Source organism: Choloepus didactylus, chromosome 3, assembly GCF_015220235.1.
Source record: "Choloepus didactylus isolate mChoDid1 chromosome 3, mChoDid1.pri, whole genome shotgun sequence".
Lineage (NCBI taxonomy): Eukaryota > Metazoa > Chordata > Mammalia > Pilosa > Megalonychidae > Choloepus > Choloepus didactylus.
The window spans coordinates 169,172,017-169,190,360 of NC_051309.1; the positions used below are offsets into that span (position 1 = coordinate 169,172,017).

The 18,344-nt window shown below is 36.3% G+C and overlaps 1 protein-coding gene across 2 annotated transcripts in view; it reads left to right on the forward strand.

The window, feature by feature from the left end:
- The window catches only part of GUCY1A1 (guanylate cyclase 1 soluble subunit alpha 1), a 50,856-nt gene extending 34,084 nt beyond the window's left edge, over positions 1-16,772 (forward strand). For both annotated transcript variants that reach the window (XM_037830877.1, XM_037830879.1), the window contains exons 7-10: positions 1,950-2,435; positions 6,014-6,157; positions 10,536-10,690; positions 15,313-16,772. In XM_037830877.1, the coding sequence (XP_037686805.1) occupies positions 1,950-2,435; positions 6,014-6,157; positions 10,536-10,690; positions 15,313-15,514 (987 nt within the window). In that variant the 3' untranslated portion in view covers positions 15,515-16,772. The remainder of the gene's footprint in view (positions 1-1,949; positions 2,436-6,013; positions 6,158-10,535; positions 10,691-15,312) is intronic.
- Positions 16,773-18,344: the final 1,572 nt, after the last annotated feature.

Sequence of the window (18,344 nt, forward strand, 5' to 3'; positions counted from 1 at the left end):
TTATAACTAAACTACGTGTTAAATAAATATTTATATAAAATATGTTCTCAATCTTCAAAAAGTTTACTTTATTTGGAATAAAAGAGGCATTGTTTTACATAAACAAACAAAAACTTACTTGTTTCTTATAGGAAGCAACTATATGGACTTTTAATCAGTGTTTAATAGAAATGGCAAAATAAATAATTTGTTTAATTTTAATGGTTACAGAATGTGGGGGTGGGGAGCATTTTATATCACCTCATGGTAGATAACTTAGTTAATTATTCAGACTCAGGAAAGAGTTTGCTAGAACCATTGTTACTAGAGCATGAAAACTAATAGAGCTACTTGTAGTGTAAATGACTTTTAAACACACATGACTCCAGCAAAAGCACTGTTTGTTCCCAAGCATGAAAACAGCTTTATCATTGTTTTTCTCATCATAAAAATAATAAATCTAAGTTTGTTTTTTTTTAATTGAGTAATAGTTAAATATGTTCAAGGCAGCAAAAGTATCTAAAATATTAGTTATAACATACATTTTACAACTTTCTGTTTTTCACTTAACAATATATGTTGGGCATTCTTCCATGGCATTAGAAATAGGTCTATTTTGCTGTTTTAAAGTTTTTGTGATATTCTTTGTATGATTATACTTGAATTAAACCAGTTCTCTGTCTTAGTTAACAAGATGCTAAAACAAACACCATACAAGTTGGCTTAAACAAAGTGAATTTATTGACTTATAGTTTCAAGGCTAGGAGAGTCGAAAATCTGGTTGCCAGCAAGGTGAGGCTTTCTCTCTGGAGACTGAAGCATTCTGGGGCTGGTTGCTGGCAATGCTCGGTCCTTGGCTTTTTTGTCACATGGTGATACACATGATGAGGTCTTCTCTTTTCTCCCCCGGTTCCATTGACTTCCAGCCTCTTCCTTTGGCTTTTTCTATGTGGCCTTTTTTTATCAAGTTTCCAGTAATAGGATTAAGATCCATCCTTATTCAGTTGGCCACACCTTAAACTAAAAAGAACCTCGTCAAAAGGTCTCATTTACAATGATTTCACACCCACAGGAATGGGTTAAGATTACGATGTATTTCCAGGGCACATAATTCAGTCTCTAACACCCCCACTGAAGAACATTTGAGTTGCTTTTGACTTTTTGCTGCAGTGAACACATATATACATCTGCTTGTCCACACTCATGCAAGCAAGGCTTCTTGGGATTGAGGATGATCTCTTGAAGATCCACCTCTCTCAGGGCCTCCTTGGTTATAGTCCTTTCTGCTGGCAGGGTTGTTCTCCTGTTTCTGTTGTGAAGAGCAGTGTTGGTTTGTTGCTTAAGGCAAAGTCTGAATAGGGAGGTGGACTGAACTGTGAGATCCGGATAACTCATGCTAAATCCCTAGAGAAATAATGGTTTCCAAAAGATAACTCGGGTGGGCTGCTTCTAACAGAAAAAAAAATCAGGACAAAAATCTTATGCTTGGAGGTTTTTAACCTCCATACTTGCCAGGTGGAACAACTAGCTTAGAAAAGAAGTAAGGAGAAGGAAGAAGCATGCCAAAAGAGGAGAAGATTCAAAAAAAAGAAAAGAGAAGGAAAGAAGAATGAATTTTCACAAGAGAGCCAAAATATAACAAAAATATAACTTCACATAAACCAAATGAGAGTATCAAGATAATAGTGACAAAAGCATCATCATGCTTTTTGATGCAAGAATTTTTACAAGTTATAGATCTTTGCAAATCAAAATTTCTATGTAGAGATATTCCAGTATAGTCTTCAATTTGCACATTTCAGAACTTATAGCAACTTGGAACAATAAGAAAACATATTATTCTTTTTAACAGGTTGAAAAATAGAGTTTAAATATGAAGGGATTATTGCAATATCTACTTCCTCTCCTTCTGTCTCAGAGAGGTGCTGGCAACTTGAATTAACTACAGCACATTCTCCTTTGCTTCATAGGTTATGGAGCTCAAAGGCCAAATGATCTACATTATTGAATCCAGTGCAATCTTGTTCCTGGGATCACCCTGTGTGGACAGATTAGAAGATTTTACTGGACGAGGACTCTACCTTTCAGACATTCCAATTCATAATGCACTGAGGGATGTGGTCTTGATAGGAGAACAAGCCAGAGCCCAAGATGGCCTGAAGAAGAGGCTCGGTAAGCTCAAGGCCACCCTTGAGCAAGCCCACCAAGCCCTGGAGGAGGAGAAGAAGAAGACGGTAGATCTTTTGTGCTCTATTTTTCCCAGTGAGGTTGCTCAGCAGTTGTGGCAAGGACAAGTAGTGCAAGCCAAGAAGTTCAGGAACGTCACCATGCTGTTTTCGGACATTGTGGGATTCACAGCCATTTGCTCCCAGTGCTCGCCGCTGCAGGTCATCACCATGCTCAATGCACTCTACACACGCTTTGACCAGCAGTGCGGACAGCTGGATGTCTACAAGGTAGGGTGGAACGGGGAAGCTGTTTTACAGGCAGAAGTCACTGAGCAAAACGCCTCATGTAGGAGCTGAATTACAATGCAAATGAAAGGTCTTCTCTACAGGAGCCTGCAAGCCACATCCTGGGAGCAGGCAGAGTACATTAATCACGTGGGTGTTTTCTGGCCAGAAATAGCTCTGGATCTACTCAGAAACAGAGAGATTATTGTTCCATGACAGGATGGCCACCTTGTCTTCTCAAAGAATAAGCATATAATGGAAGGATCATTGGCTGAGCTGAGGATGAGGTTTAGGAACTATGCAAAGGTTGTTTAAGAGACAAATGGACCTGACACTTCACTGTGGAAACTGAGTTGAATTATTAAGAATAAATAATCAAGGTATGACTTATACAGGGAAAATTGATCCTTTGTATCTGTAATAGTAAATAAAGATGAGGATTATAAAAATTGTCTTTAGGTAGATTAATTCAATACATGGTTAACATGATACTTTCATGGCTAGTTCATGGAAATCCAAATCAACTAATTAAGGCATTATTGTAGAGAGTCCAAAGACTGAGACATTTGAATAAGAGATGCCTGTCTAAAAATCATGTTCTCTACCTCACTTGCTTTATAAACTAATGTTAAATAACCATTCTCAATTCCAAAACAGAGAAAGTAATAGCCACCCACAGAGTTTATATGCAGGAATAGCATTCATTATCACCCATAATCTTCATGACTAGGATTGTTATAAGGATTATGGTAGATAATATACGCTATTCATCAGGCAGCCAGTATTTAAATTATGCCTACCATGTACCAGGCATCTTTCTAGGACTGGGATACAATAGTGACTGTCCCTGACATATAATACATTATTTTAAAAACGTAACTATTAATAAGACAGCTAATGAAGAGATTTCATGTTTTGCCTCCTTCATTGGATTAAACATGTTTTACTGATTTAAATTACTCTGCAGTTTTTAGATATTGGCATTAAAAATAAAGCAGCCTTCTCGTTGGAATGCCTTGGATGACCTTCTTAATTTGCCACCTAACAATCTGGAATTCCAGAGCTTAACCCAACAAGAAATAAATACACTATTGAAGCAGAAAGAAATATTATTTATAGGAATAAATAAACTCTTGCCTCGTTTCATTTTAGATGCCTTTTTGAAACTTCTCACAGGAAATGCCAGGAAAAGCCATGATTCTCCTGGGGAGCAAAGAAAGAGGTCATGCATAATTACAGAAAAAATAATTGGATTCAGTTAGGTTAAGTTTGATGGCCTCTTATGGAATTTACTATGTATATTTTGTAGACATTTTCTATCCTGAGAATGTTCCCCTCTCAGAATTGTGAGAAGGAAGTCTTTTGCTCCTTTGCAAACTGCTGTGGTTGTTATTAGCAGAAGAAGTAGCCCTGTTCTGTTGTAATTTTCAACTTTGTAGAAATAAAAAAATGCTCCTATCAAGTATTCAGAAATTATGCTCCATACTGCAAGAACAGCAGCCACCAAGCTCCCCTGATTAACCAAGGATAGCTTTGACTATAGTGAATCACTTTCAGTCCCAGTTCACTTCCGACTTTGAATGAAAATTCCTGGAGACAGATGAAAATAAATAAGAAGGGTCTTAACCATGGAATAAATTTAAGATACACAGAAGGTATAGGGTGACCTGTGAATGTGATGGCTTCCAAGGAATTGTCTTTTTATTTATTCCAGGGACTGGTTGTACTAGGGCTCTATTTAATTTCATTTTCTTTGTCTTTCAATCTTTTGGTTATTTTTCTGCTTATTTCTATATTCATTTATCCATTGTTTAATAAATATTTACTGGTCATCCAACATTTCCATGGGATGGACACTGGACAAAGAGATAGATTAATTCCTGTGAGAACTTACACATGTTGGGGTTGACCAGAAGTGGAGGACAGGACCGACAAATTCCAGCTTTCCAATATGACATGACAGGTGCCCTCTTCCATTCACATATGCACGGGGTGCTAGGAGGGCACAGAGAATAGGCACCCAACACCAGCAGGGGTGAATAGTAACATTTACTGAGTACCTGTGATGTATTAGTTATTATGATAAGCACTTCTTGTGTTTTCACTACTGAGAAAAAACTTGTGGGAGGCCTTGCTGCCCAACTCATTCATTCACAAAATACACTTGTTTAGCACCTTCTTTACTTAGCACTGGCAATATAGGAGTGAAGAATGTAGGCAAACTCAGAGAGTTTCATTATTTCCCCTATGTACCAGGGGAGAAACAGTCAATAAACAAATGAGTAAATTTGTAGTGTTTCAGTTAGTGTAAATGATCTGGGGGAAAATTAAAGCAGGGGAAGGGGGGAAGGAGTGCAGAGGGTAAAATGTGAGTGCTGTTTCACAGAGATTTTATAGAAGTGATCAGGATAGACCTTTCCAATAAGGAGATATTTTAGCAAGGACTTAGGAAAAGAGGGATCAGTCAAGTGGTTATCTCCAGGAAGAATGTTTCAGGCAAAAGAAATAGCAATTGTAGGCCCTTCCGCATGTTTGAGGGATAACTAGGAGACCAGGAAATTGAAACAGAGTGCACAGGAGGGAAAGTTAAGGGATAAGTCAGGGGTTAGCAGGAAGATAGATCCAGAAGAACTTCAGAAACATTATAAGGGCTTTAGCATTTCCTCAGAATGAAATGGGAATTACTGAAGGTTTTCTCCCTTTATTTTTTCTTTCCCACTCCATCCCAGCACATTTTAGGCTTTGGGTAAGAAAAGGGGTGTGGCCTGATAAATTTTGATAAATATTTAGAGGAGATGCAAATTGTAACTATCAGAATTTAGGGGATTATTTGTGGATTTAAATTAAGTATTAGCTCTCTAAACCAGTATCACAAACAAATAAAAAATTACCTGTAATGACAATGTTATAATAACAATAATTATAAATAAGTATAGTAATTTATACAATAACTTGATTTTCAATAGCCTTCCAAACACCATTGTTTCTGGCTCCTGGTTTGATACTATTTCCATGTAGAGGCTTATAATTGTTATGAGAACACCAAAACTCCTTTAGTAAAACCATATCTATACTACTTTCATGACTATTTTTGTCACTGTTTTACATTGTACATCCTTGATACATTCATATGAAATTTGTTGAGAAGTGACTTCATGAAAAACACAGTATTTTTTGCTAGGGGGGATGTGAAATCAGTAAGGCATTCCAAAATCTTCAAGTAATTTATTATAAATCCAAAATATATCATTTGCTTCCACAAAGCCATTTTGCATAATGAAGAATAGAAGAAGTTAAATGTTATGCTGAGTTAGTGGCAAGTCTTGGAGTGGAAGCCATCTAGTATTGTGTTCACGGGATTGTATTGCCTCTCAGTGCAGAGCCCCGATAAGGAATTTAAACCTTGTGAGTTTCCAGAAAGAGTATTTGGATTCAAATTGGTCAAGAAAGCATTTCCGAGAGTATGTTATTTAACCTGATTTTCCATCGGGAGGGCCTGAACTCTGAGATTTCTGCTATGTGATGTACGCTGTGATTCTTCCTAAACTTTTATTTTAACATGGAAAATATGTTATGTCTAGGTGGAGACCATTGGCGACGCATATTGTGTAGCTGGAGGATTACACAAAGAAAGCGATACCCATGCTGTTCAGATAGCTCTGATGGCCCTGAAGATGATGGAGCTCTCTGATGAAGTCATGTCTCCCCATGGAGAACCTATCAAGGTAAAGCAGATGATATATTGTTCAGGGGATATCCTGAGAGTAAATTCTTATTAGTTCATGATGAAAAGAATGGTGTATTAGTTGCAGAGAGCAAAATCTTTTCTAACTAGTGTAAGCAGGAAGAAATTTATTATAGGGTATTAAATGGTTCACAAAATCGTTGAGAGGACTCAAGAAGCCACCCATTAATTGGGCTTTCAAAAATGGCTCCCAACGCCACACTTCAGAGCCGCTGCCTTTTCCACGGTCTGGAAGCTGGTTCTGGGACTGTGCCATCAGAGCCATAATCAGGATACCATGTTCAGGAAGCTACTGCCTCTGCTGCTGGCTAAAGGACAAAATGGCACTTACTCTAATTTGAGTCTACAAAATGGAGAAGCTCCATCACAACAGTCACAAAATGAGTGTTTAGAAACTGTGTTCTATGCTGAGCATGTCATAGCAAAACCAGAGGCTTCCCTAGTTGTGCTTGTAGTTGGAAGTGACAGAAGTACAGCCACAGCTGAAATCCTGCTTTCCAAATCTAATGATAGTGCATCTGATTGGCCAAACCTAAATTCATCTAGAGGCTGCAAGGGAGTTTGGTAAATGTAAATTTTATTTTTTAGCTTTGAAGGGGAGAATATTTTCACTAGGGAATGGATGTTCACTGGTAATCCACAGATATTTTCCAGGGCACATTACATGTTAGATTTCTGGATGAGCCAGATCCCAGAATAATGTCTTATTGGAGATGAGAATGTAAAATTATCATGATGAGTGTTGGGTTAATAGATAGAACAAGAATAGATTACCTTTATTTGCCCTACTTGTGGGGAATTTCCCATTTGATGTTTATAGAATAGTCTTCAATTGATGACCTTCAGAAGTACATCTTTGAAGTAATATTGATTCCTAGCTGGTATGCTATACCATATAGAGAGAAGAAAGAAAAAAATTTAAACTGTAATATTAGCCTTGGCTCTCTTTAACCTTAATACAAGCCATATGTTTAAGCCTTGACAAACTATTTTCTAAATCTACAGTCATCCAAGTTTTTTACTGCTGTGCAACATCCCTAAATTTAGTGGTGAAAAAACACACAAACTTTTTATTATGCATATGGATTCTGTGCATGAGGAATTTGGACAAGGCATAGCAGGGATACCTTCTCTCTGTTCCATAATGTCTGGGGATGCAGGTGGGAAGACTCAATTCGTTGAGGGTGACTGGAATAGTGGGATTGCAACTTTGGTGTTGGTGGATCCCTTCCAAGATGGATTCTTCACTTACAAGTCTGGATCCTTGGTGGGGATGATGACTTGAAAGGCTGGGCTTAGCTGGGACTTTCAGTCCAAGGGCTTATATATGGTTGCTCCAACAGAGTAGTCTCAGAAAAGCCTCATGTCACAGTGAACAAGATTGGTGGAAGCCGCCCGTCTTTATGACCTAGCCTTAGAAGATACACAGTGACACTTCCACTGTATTCTGTTGGTCAAGGCAGACATAAGCCGCTGCAGAGGGACAGAGGGAAGGGGACTTAGATCCCCACATCTCAGTGGGAAGAGTGTCAAAGAATTCGCAACTATATTTTAAAAGCTACCACAGCACCTGACTGTTCCAGACTCAATTTCTACATTTGTATTTTTTAGAGGCTCATTATGAATTTCTTTCTCACTCCATTTTATTTATTTATTTTTTGTGTGTGTGAGGGAACTCATAGCATCAAAGTAAATTTATTTTTTTTTGATTTAGATTATTAACAACAAGACCATGATTATCACCTAACTGGGTTTTTGTAATTTGGAGTGGGGGGATTAGTGGCATAATTTTATAATTTGTAGAAGTATTTTTTTAGCTTTTAGCAATCAGAAGAATTATTTTTAGCTGGTTTCAAAGATAATTACCTGGGAAATAATAGTGTAGCTTTAATGACCTATAAAGGGAGATGTTAAATATACCTTCTTATGTGTACTGATCTGCAATTTCAGGAAATTTCTGAGGGCCTTAGATGCTACCTGTGAAACATCCCAGAGGAACAAAAGAAGAGTATTTTTAACAGACAAAGCATTAATATGTATGGGCAGGGAGCATATAGTGACTTAAACATTGTCTCATTAATCCTTTTAACATTTTGAAGAAGGATCCACAATTCACTGATGAACACTAACAGTCAGGCCACTCCTGCTTCAGGATGTAGTCATGTCTACCTGGCTTCAAAGCCAGGTTTTTTCTACTTCTTGCTTGGTTACCTCATGAATCGGAATTGAAGTAAAAGAAAAGAAAATATTTCCTTTTTTTCTTTTCAAACTTTATGCTTTTTCTCCAACATGCCACATGTTAGAATCATCCAGCTACTCACTTATTCATACTGATTTCCTCACTAACATCCATCCACTCAGGCTTAGAAAACTGCAGTTGGACTGATGATAGAGACCTGAGAGCTGAAATTATCAGTGAAAATCAGTGAGTGGTAAGTGCACTTGGAAACAAAAGCCCAGGCCCCTCCTTCCTATTCCCAGAATCCGGTGATGAAATGTATTATGCCAAGAGTGTTTCCCAAATAGAAGACTTCCCTCAGCAGGTTCCCATTCAAGTGTTTACAGGGAGACAAAATTCTGCCTTTGCCTTTCATTATTTTACATACAAATCTGTTTCCAATGATGAATTTAAGGCATGATGTGCATCTTGAACTTTGGCTCATTTTCTTGCTCATGAATTTGAAAAGCGCCCTGATGAGTCAACTTTGAGAAGGAGAGTGGTACTCAGAAACAGAGAAGGCGGGGGTGGGGGGGGGAGGGTAGTATGGCGATAACCAAAGAGGGGATTTGCTTTCATGCATTATTTGGATTTTCACAAGGAGAATGCATTTACATATTATTTATTACATAAAAAAATAAAAAGGGCATGATGAATTTGTCATATAAAAAAATAGAGTAACAAAGTTCAGAGAGAGAAATTGGTTTACTGGAAGAGTGCCCAAAGAGAGTGAGAACTTCTCAGTCAAAATGTGCTAAAATTGTAGCTGATATTGATGGGCAGAAGATAGTCTTTTCTCACTTTTTTTTTTATTGTGCAGTTGTTATATGTGTTAAAATCATTCTCTCCTATAGAAGAAAAAGCCATATGTAACAGACAGCTAAGATTTGCTGCTTAGAGTAAAACTGTGACCAAGAAAGGGCTTTAAAAATAATCCAACCCTTCATTTTATAGATGAAGAACTAGGTAGTGGAAATAAAAAGACTTACAAGTCAGACTTCCAATTAATAGCTGAATTTGGTATGGAATTCAAATCTCTTGATTGATAATCTAGTGCTTTTGTTGGAACATTTTGCAAAATTCATGATTTGACATCTTAAAAGAAAATTATTTTAGAAAGTTTCTAGCAGAGGTCTGAAATTAGCTATAAAGCTAGGTAGAACTGGAGTCTTCTGATTTCTAAATTTCATCAAAGTTACTGAGTACTTGGCCTTTGTTTAAAATGCTTAAAATATGTATATATAAAAATGCATATAGATAAAATTTTCAAAATGTCAACTAAATGTAGAACTTGAAAATAATGAGCATGGTATCGGTATGTTGTTAAAACTATCTCCACTTTAACTTACTTCATTCTAGCAGTAATTTAAGAATGTGTGCATTCTCTAAGATCTTCAAGTATTCAGATTCCTTAGGAGATCCCGGTTTAGAATGTTCTGTCTCAGTGGCTCCCCAAATCATTGATAACTTTCAGAAGTTGTACCCCAACACATCTCAGAGTGTCTCTCGTATCTAGAAGTGGCAGAACTCTGGTTGGTCCATGGGTCCAGACTTTTAGTTTAGTGTATATAGACACTGTATACTCATCCACCCCAGCTTTCTGCTTCTGCTGTCATTTTCTGCTTAAATATTACAATTCCTTTCCTCTAGTTCTTGGTCACTTGCATAGTGATATAGTGTTTGACATGAAGTTCCTTTAAAGCAAAATACCTAAAAAAACACATATTATATCCTTACTGTGTTGTCCGTCCTTGTCAGTGTTTTGGGAAACAACTGCTGGAGTCCAGAAATTATGTCTGTCTCATTGATGGACAGGGAAGGTTTACATAAATGACCCATAAACTCTGTATTGTGACAGTTGTGCATGGAAATTTGTTTCAGATATTGAAAATGGCTTAAATAAAGATGGTCTATGCAATAAACAGACAGAGACGATTTAAGAGGTTTGATTACTAATTCTGCACTAGCAATTTTTCACTGGATGTGAGAAGTCGAGGGGAGTTGGCTGGAGGTTTTGAGGAAGAGAGTAGTGGAATGGTGAAAGTGAATGGCAGATAGTTTAGACAATGCATTTCAGTATCACTGACAACTGGAAGGTCTTTTACCATTGACTGAGAACACTGTCACTTTTTGCTTTCAGATGCGAATTGGACTGCATTCTGGATCAGTTTTTGCTGGAGTTGTTGGAGTTAAAATGCCCCGTTACTGTCTCTTTGGAAACAATGTCACCCTGGCTAACAAATTTGAGTCCTGCAGTATACCACGGAAAATCAATGTCAGCCCAACCACTTACAGGTACTGATTGTACTAAGCACCTGGAATCTCTTCTCTTTATTTATATATAGTTGTCATTTTATCCATTAGTTTGCTTCATTCTCTGTAATTTTTTATTCTTGCTTAGATAATCTTAAAAGAAAAAGTAATAACTTCCATTACTCTCCCCTTAATTTTTCTTTAAACTACTCCTTCTCATGCGATCTTCTCTCCTGGAATATTTGTATTCCCTGACAGACCTTATATCTTTCTTGATAATTCTTCTTTTAAAAGCCTGTATTAATAATGCTCTCAGTATCCCCAACTGAGAACAATTTACCAGATGAAGAACTTGCAAGTCATCATACATTTTGCAAAGTTTATGGAGTGTCATGGTCTGGCAGCAAGCTTTAAAACAGTGACAGGGGCCACATGCCATCTAACATCAGGAAAACCTCTATTTTAACTGTCTCCTTGACAACATGTGGCAGGCAACCTGAGTCAGCAAATTCTGCCATTTCATTATCTTGTATTCATTCTTAAACCGGAAAACAAGCCAATCCCATTGGGGGTAGAAAGATATCTGTTTATAAATTACATGTCATTTTAAAAATCCAATATAATAAAAACCTTTAAATAACAACAAGAAAATCAGCTCCCTATGTTAGCTCACTTGCACCAAGTGAATTAACTTTCTTCTTCTCAGAGACAACCATTTTACAGCATCTTCTCTCTCCTTAAAGCTCCGACAACCTTTCTTTTCCAGTCCTGACTTCCACTTGTTTCGTATGTCTCAAAGAGAATAAATACTGTGAGATGAGAACTACTCCATCTTCACCACACAGGTTCCATCAGCATAGCCACCTCAGCACCCCGTCTCTGGCCTTGCCTCCTGCTACAATAAGTCAGCTGACCCTGCCAGTGTCCAGTGCTCTATTTTTATTCCAAATGCTTTTTCCTATCAACTCAAAAATTTTTATCCTGAAAATAACCCGTTTCTCTCTATGACCAATTCCCTAATGGAATGATCATTGCCATCAGAATGCAAACATAACTTTTATCAAACCTCTTCAAGCAAACAAACAGGGAAAAAAAAACAAAAAACAAATTTCTGGTGTCCCAGCCCTCCTCCAGCAATTATCCTATATTTCTGCTCCTTTTTACAGCAAAACTCCTCTAAAGAGTTCTTTTTTGCCTCCCATTCTCCCTTCAACCCTCTCCAATTAGGGTTTGTCCCTTCCACTCCACTGAAATGGTTCTTATCAGGGTCATCTCTGTGCCTTGCTAAAATCAAGACTGATTTTCTCTCCATATCTCATTCAACGATCTTTCTAGCAATTGAATATACTGATCACTACCTCCTTTAAACATTTTCTTCTTTAGGCTTTTGTGACATACACTCACCTGTTTTTCTCACTTCCAACCTGGCTATACCTTCTGGGTGTATTTCATTGGTTCTTCTCCCCTACCAAACTTTTGGATGCTGGAGTATCTCAGAGCTCTGTTCTCTTCTCTGTCTGAATGTTTATGACTCTTACCTTTTTATCTGTAGCCCATTCTATAATTCTCCACTGAGCCTCAGATTCATGTATCCTGTTTTTCATTTCCACTTGGATAACTAATTGGCATATTAAAATTAATGTGATCAAATTAGCACAAGTATTTTCCCACACGCCCACCCTCATAAAACCCACTTTCTACCCAGTCAAAGCTTCACCAGTCTCATTATATGGCACCACCATCTACCCAGTTGTTCCTCAAACCATAAATCTTAGAGTGGCCATTCCTTCCTCCCCCTCACAGCCCACAACCTCCACTTACACAAGCCATCCTGAATCCAACTTTCCTTATCTCCTTCAATGCTACAACCCAAGCCAAGCCACACTATCTTTCCACCTGAAGGAACTAAGTATCTTCCTCCCAGCTTCTTTCTTGGATGCTTCCTCTCACAGTTCATCCTCCACACAATAGCCAGATTGTTTTTATAAAATATAAACCATATCTTATTTCTGCATTAAAAACCCTTCAGTGGCTTCTCATTGCAACTGGAATAAAATGTAAACTTTTTACTACCGACTGAAATGTCCAGTTTGATCAGCATCCTGCCACTCTCGCTTCCTTTTGTTTGTCAGACCTGGTAAGCTGACCCCTGAGTCAATGAGACTGCTGTTCCTTCCACTTAATAATACCTTTCTCCTGATTATCATATGTCTGTCTTCCTGATAATTAGGTCTTAACTCAAATGTCACCTTGTCCAAGAGATGCTCTTTAACCACCATAGCTAGGGCAACAACCTTCCCTACACACCTTCACATTATCCTATTTTATCATCTTCTCAGCTCACAAAAGTATCTGAAATGTCTTATCTGTTTATGTGTTTACTGACTGCCTCCCTTCCAGGATGTCAGCCTCATGTAGCTTTGGTCTTGCTGTTGTGTACATTCTCTATCCCTAGTTCCTTGATCGGGGTGTGGAACACAGTAGGAAAGATACAAGTATTTATTGATTGTAGACTGTGTTATCAGTATAACATCAGAATTGGAAAAGTCCCTGGAGATCATTATAATGATAACTGACTTACAGTCTTGGCTAGGAGTAACAGGTAGGGATAAGCATCATGCCCTCAAGGGAGATGACTCTAAGCTCTTTGGAAGTGCTGGGAAGACCCATCTTATTGTAGCACAGGAGTCAGTTGCTCGTCCTTTCCATGTCACCTCTGCTGCTTTCCTAATGCTCAGTGATATAATAAGTGCTCTTCTGCTTATTGAGTAGTCCTTGTATGTATGTCTGTCCTTAAAATAAAACCCCTGTATACAAAAAATTATATTTTTCTGTTTCTTCTATTTTGATTAATTTTAAGCAATATGAGACTATACTCTTAGAAAAATACCCATTTATTCCATATCTCAAAGTTTGGTGGTCTTGAGTAATGGTAGGAGACATTGATATTAACTACTCTTTTACTTCCAAAATATAACTCAAGATCTCAGATCTTCCAGCAGAGGTTCATGACATTTTGATAGACATTTTCAGCAACAAGACAAGGCTCTTAATTTAAATCCTTAGATTCACTATATTGGCAATGTTACTAGAAATGAACATACAGATTTTTATGTCTGGATTTTTACTACATGGATAGACAGTTTTAAGTTTTGCTTTATAAAAAAGCAGAATGTTTTTCTGATTATAATCCTAACACATATCCATTTTAGAAAATTTACAAAATCAGAAAATGTAAGATAATAAAAGTAATTCATAATGTCACTATTCAGAGACAGTAACTGTCAGTATTTTTGTGCCTTACATGTGTGTTTAGATATGTGTGCCTGCATGTAAACGATAATGAAAATTTAACTTGCTACATATTATATATATTACATTTGCTAAAGTTGTTTCTACATTTATAGACAAATATGGTATAACTTATTTTACTTTGATTCACTGATGTTAATAGTAATTTACTTTTCTTTAATTCTCATGTGGGAAATACTTATGTCTCATCTAAAGGACAAACAATGGTTAATGTGCTTTATTTAGGCAAGAAATAAATACTTAATGTGAAAGACTTTTAATGACATTTTAAAATGTTGTCTCTTACAAGTATTTCATCTTTTCCATAGTATAGAAATCTTAAAGGGAAATAGATTATTAAAATTTCAATCAAACTTCCATGCTTTGTGAAATGTAATTAATGATTGGATGACAAAATGGGGATATAATTTTAGTTTTACTTAAAATTTAGGAAAAACGATAGACTGCTTCAGAAGTTGTACAAATATAAATGTTGATTATTTATTCAGAATGTCTCTTTGGCAACAAACTAGTTGAAAATTGAATTCTGGGGTGATGTTTTTCAAGTAATACAATAATCTGTATAATATGAGAAATGGATTGCTTGATATATTTATGGAATACATGTAATTTTAAGACACAAAAAAATCCTTAAGGGTACGAAAAAATCTTTACCTTCAAACTTCTGGTTCCAAATTCCAGTCAATTAATTAGAATGTAGCACTTTAATGACAATTATGCATTTCTTTCTTTTAAACACTAGGAAAATTTTTACTTTTTATTTTAGGGGATAATTTTCTGTATTTTTGTTTGCTTTTACAGAAACTCAGAAAGTAACAGAGACAGATTAGAAGTTGTTAGAGTTTGGGTGAGTGGATTAGTGCTAGAGGTTTATGTGGGTGATGTGGGTATCATTACGAACAGAAATGGCAGATGTGGGGTATAAATGGATGATACCCAGGCAGGGTGGGTAAATAGACCTAGGATCTCCCATTTGCAGGAGAGGTCTGAGAACATAGCAATGGAGGAGCTGGACCCAAATTCTATAAGGGGAAGGAACAAAGAGAATAGAGGGAAAATAGGAGTGACGGCACGGAAAATAGAGTTGATGCAGCAATTTGAGGGAAATGGTATCTGGTCAAGAGAAAGTAGAGAAAATACTTTTCTTGTTATTGTGATTTGACTTTTCTTTGTACTTCTTCCATGAAGATGTTTGTTAATGTCATGAGAATTTTTCTACGAATCACAACTAAAATGGCTGGTTTATTAATATTCTCAGGAATAATCACTTAATTATGTTGTCTTCATTTTTTTGAGCACATAAACTTTTGTGTATTTACTAAATTTTAGTATTTTTGTTTTAATCTTTTCAGATTACTCAAAGACTGTCCTGGATTTGTGTTTACTCCTCGATCAAGGGAGGAACTTCCCCCAAACTTCCCCAGTGAAATTCCTGGAATCTGTCATTTTCTGGATGCTTATCTACAAGGAACAAATTCAAAGCTGTGGTTCCAAAAGGGAGATGATGAAGATGGCAATGCCGATTTTTTAGGCAAAGCATCAGGAATAGATTAGCAGAATGTATATCTGATTATAAGTGTTTGGGATTTGACTCGTTTGAGAATGTGTGGAACCTCTGAAAGCACTTTAGGAATGCAGGTGGCTAAAGAGCAGTCTTAAAATTTAAGAAGCTAGGTCAAGAAATACTTTTTCTCCCACTTAACATGACAAAAGACTATCCTACTTAACATGTATTCACTTCAGTATTTCAACTCTACTGTTAAAAAAAAGACTCCAAAAGGAACTGATTCAGGCACTTTCTGTAATGTAACAATCACTCACTACCTGTACTTAAAAGCCAACACATAGTACAAGTCTAGTCATAGTGAACTGTACAAAGTGAGAAGTCACCTGCAGTCTTGTGCCCCAGTGGAATGCCATGGTTATTAAAGTGTATTTGTAATAGTGTTGCCTTAAAAAAGCTTTTTAAATAGAAATCATAGTCTTTGATACCATCATAAGCTCTTTCAACTCTGCATTTTATTATGTCACTTTCTCATATTAACTGTTATCATATATAACAAAAGTAGACTAAGATTTATTTCTCTGTTGCACTTTTCTTTTTTCCTTTTTTTTTTTGAAAATAAAGAATTATGGGTTAGATGCAATATGAATATAAAGTAGAGCTTCTGTAAATATTAAATATTATTTTAGCTCTTGAAGTTAAAAATATTCTCCATAACATGTCTCATAACAATAAATATCTCCTTTTGTTTCACATTTATTATTTTTTATTTTACACATGCTAAAGGCTATTTTAATTCACATTAGCAATTTAATTCATCTTAATTCATTTTTATATCACAGTACCAATATTTTCGGGATAAAAGAAGCTTGTAAGCCATATTAAAGTGCAATAATGTCATTCTAATTTAATTTAACCAGAATTAACATGGGAGAAGTAATTATCCAGGGAGCCTACCATAAAGTACAGTAGTAAAACTTTCACATGCACACACAGAAATGCACTCAGCAGTAATTTGGATCTTCTTTAGCAGAAATCCTCCATTGCTATGCTGAGCCATATAAAGTTCCAATAAGAAAGTCTAAGCTCAGAAGTGGGAAAAAGACTTGTACTTTCTGCTGTAACTTATCTTTCCTAAGTATTCGAGCTGAACACTCTGGTGCATGTGTATGTACTAAGAATCATCATTTTTTTCTCCTTAAGTACACATCTATGAATTTTTTGTTCTATTTGAAATATCACAATAATAATTTTTAAGATATTATTAATACTGATGAAATAAAAAATGAGGTGATTTCATTATCAAAATTTCTAAACATTTTTTCTGGCTGAATGCTTAGTTTTAATGATGTCAGTCCAAGTTCTGTGGTGAACTAAATAACCTACAGAGTTTTGTTTGAGACAAGAATTTGATTTTAAAAGAAGCTGAACTTCAAAGCAAGAGCAAGATGAACATTACAGTTTTTAAAGCAGTGTTAGCAGAGCCACAGTTCCCCAGAACTCTTATTTGGATTCTGAAAAGTCATTATGTTAAAAAGTTCTTTAGCAGTCTCCATTAGTTCCAAGTTAGTCCATGGTGACCTCAGGAATCAAAAGCCATCACAAAAGCCATAACTGACTGGCCTCTAGTATCCCAGAGTATGATTATAGATCTTACAGTGATTACTATTTCCTAAATGACACTGCAGTGTTCTGAAGGAGTGAACATGTCTCATTAAATACCTTAAGGAATAACATAGGCCTTAGGTAAGCATAGTCACAATTATATGAAGTTAATAAAAGTATTTAAAGGGAGAAAAAAACTTAAATACAGTTTTCTTTCTATAACTGAACTATATTACAGAGAAAATAATAGGAATTAAAGGAAATTAAAAAATGCAAAAAATAAATTGCTTGTTTACCAAACATTTAAGCAGATGCCAATTGGGCAAAACTTTGTGCCCAAAAGTTTTTAAGTTAATTAGATTTCAAAAGGTAATTACCATGTGCACGGGCACAAGCACATGGAAAATGGAGCAAAATATAAACAATATGGTAACAGATTATGAGGGAATGAATTCTTTGTGCTATTCCTGCAACTTTTTTGTAAATTTAACATTTTATCTTAAATAAAAGGTTTCCAAAAGGGTTGAAATTAAATCATCTGTGATAGATTTCCCAGGCCAGGCTACAAAGGCCTATTATTATGTAATGTTGTAGAACCTAAACAAGATGAGCAAATAACATTTTCATAATAGCATGCATTCAAAGTTCACAACATAGATGCTAAAAAATCAAGGAATCCCCTTTCTTCCAATTTTACCTACTTTGCAGGGCAGAAATTATGGAGACATTTTCAGACCCAGACCACTGATGACAGCCAGGGGCAGAAATCCTAGAGGGTAGGTTGTCAAGGGAAGTAGGAGACCAGACTGGAAGCTCTGAGGTTAGGAGTAGACTTGAGGATGGAGACAAAAATGGCAGTGAGGGCCTATGACAGAGTTAGGGTCTAAGGGCACTGAGTATTATTGCCAGTTTCACTACCTTAAAAAATAATGTGGAGTCCCAGGACTGCTTCCCTATCAGTCTCTTTCCCCTAAGAACCCTAAGAACTGTTCTGCCGTTGTAATTTTCCATTGTAATTTTATTACTTCTGTTCATGGTTTCTTATCCCTTTGAGCCAGTGCATGAATTAAGTTAGCTCTTCACACATATTTCTCAAGCAAGCATAGAGCATATAGTGAAGTTTTCTAAAGATTTTTGCATCAAGAAGCAAAGGGAAATATAGAATTAAAATTTTCATCCCATTTTGCCTTATCTTTTCTGTTTCTATCTAGACTTTGTAAGAACATGCAAAGTTTGAACCTAGATACTAATAGACTCATTCACTCATTTCCGTTT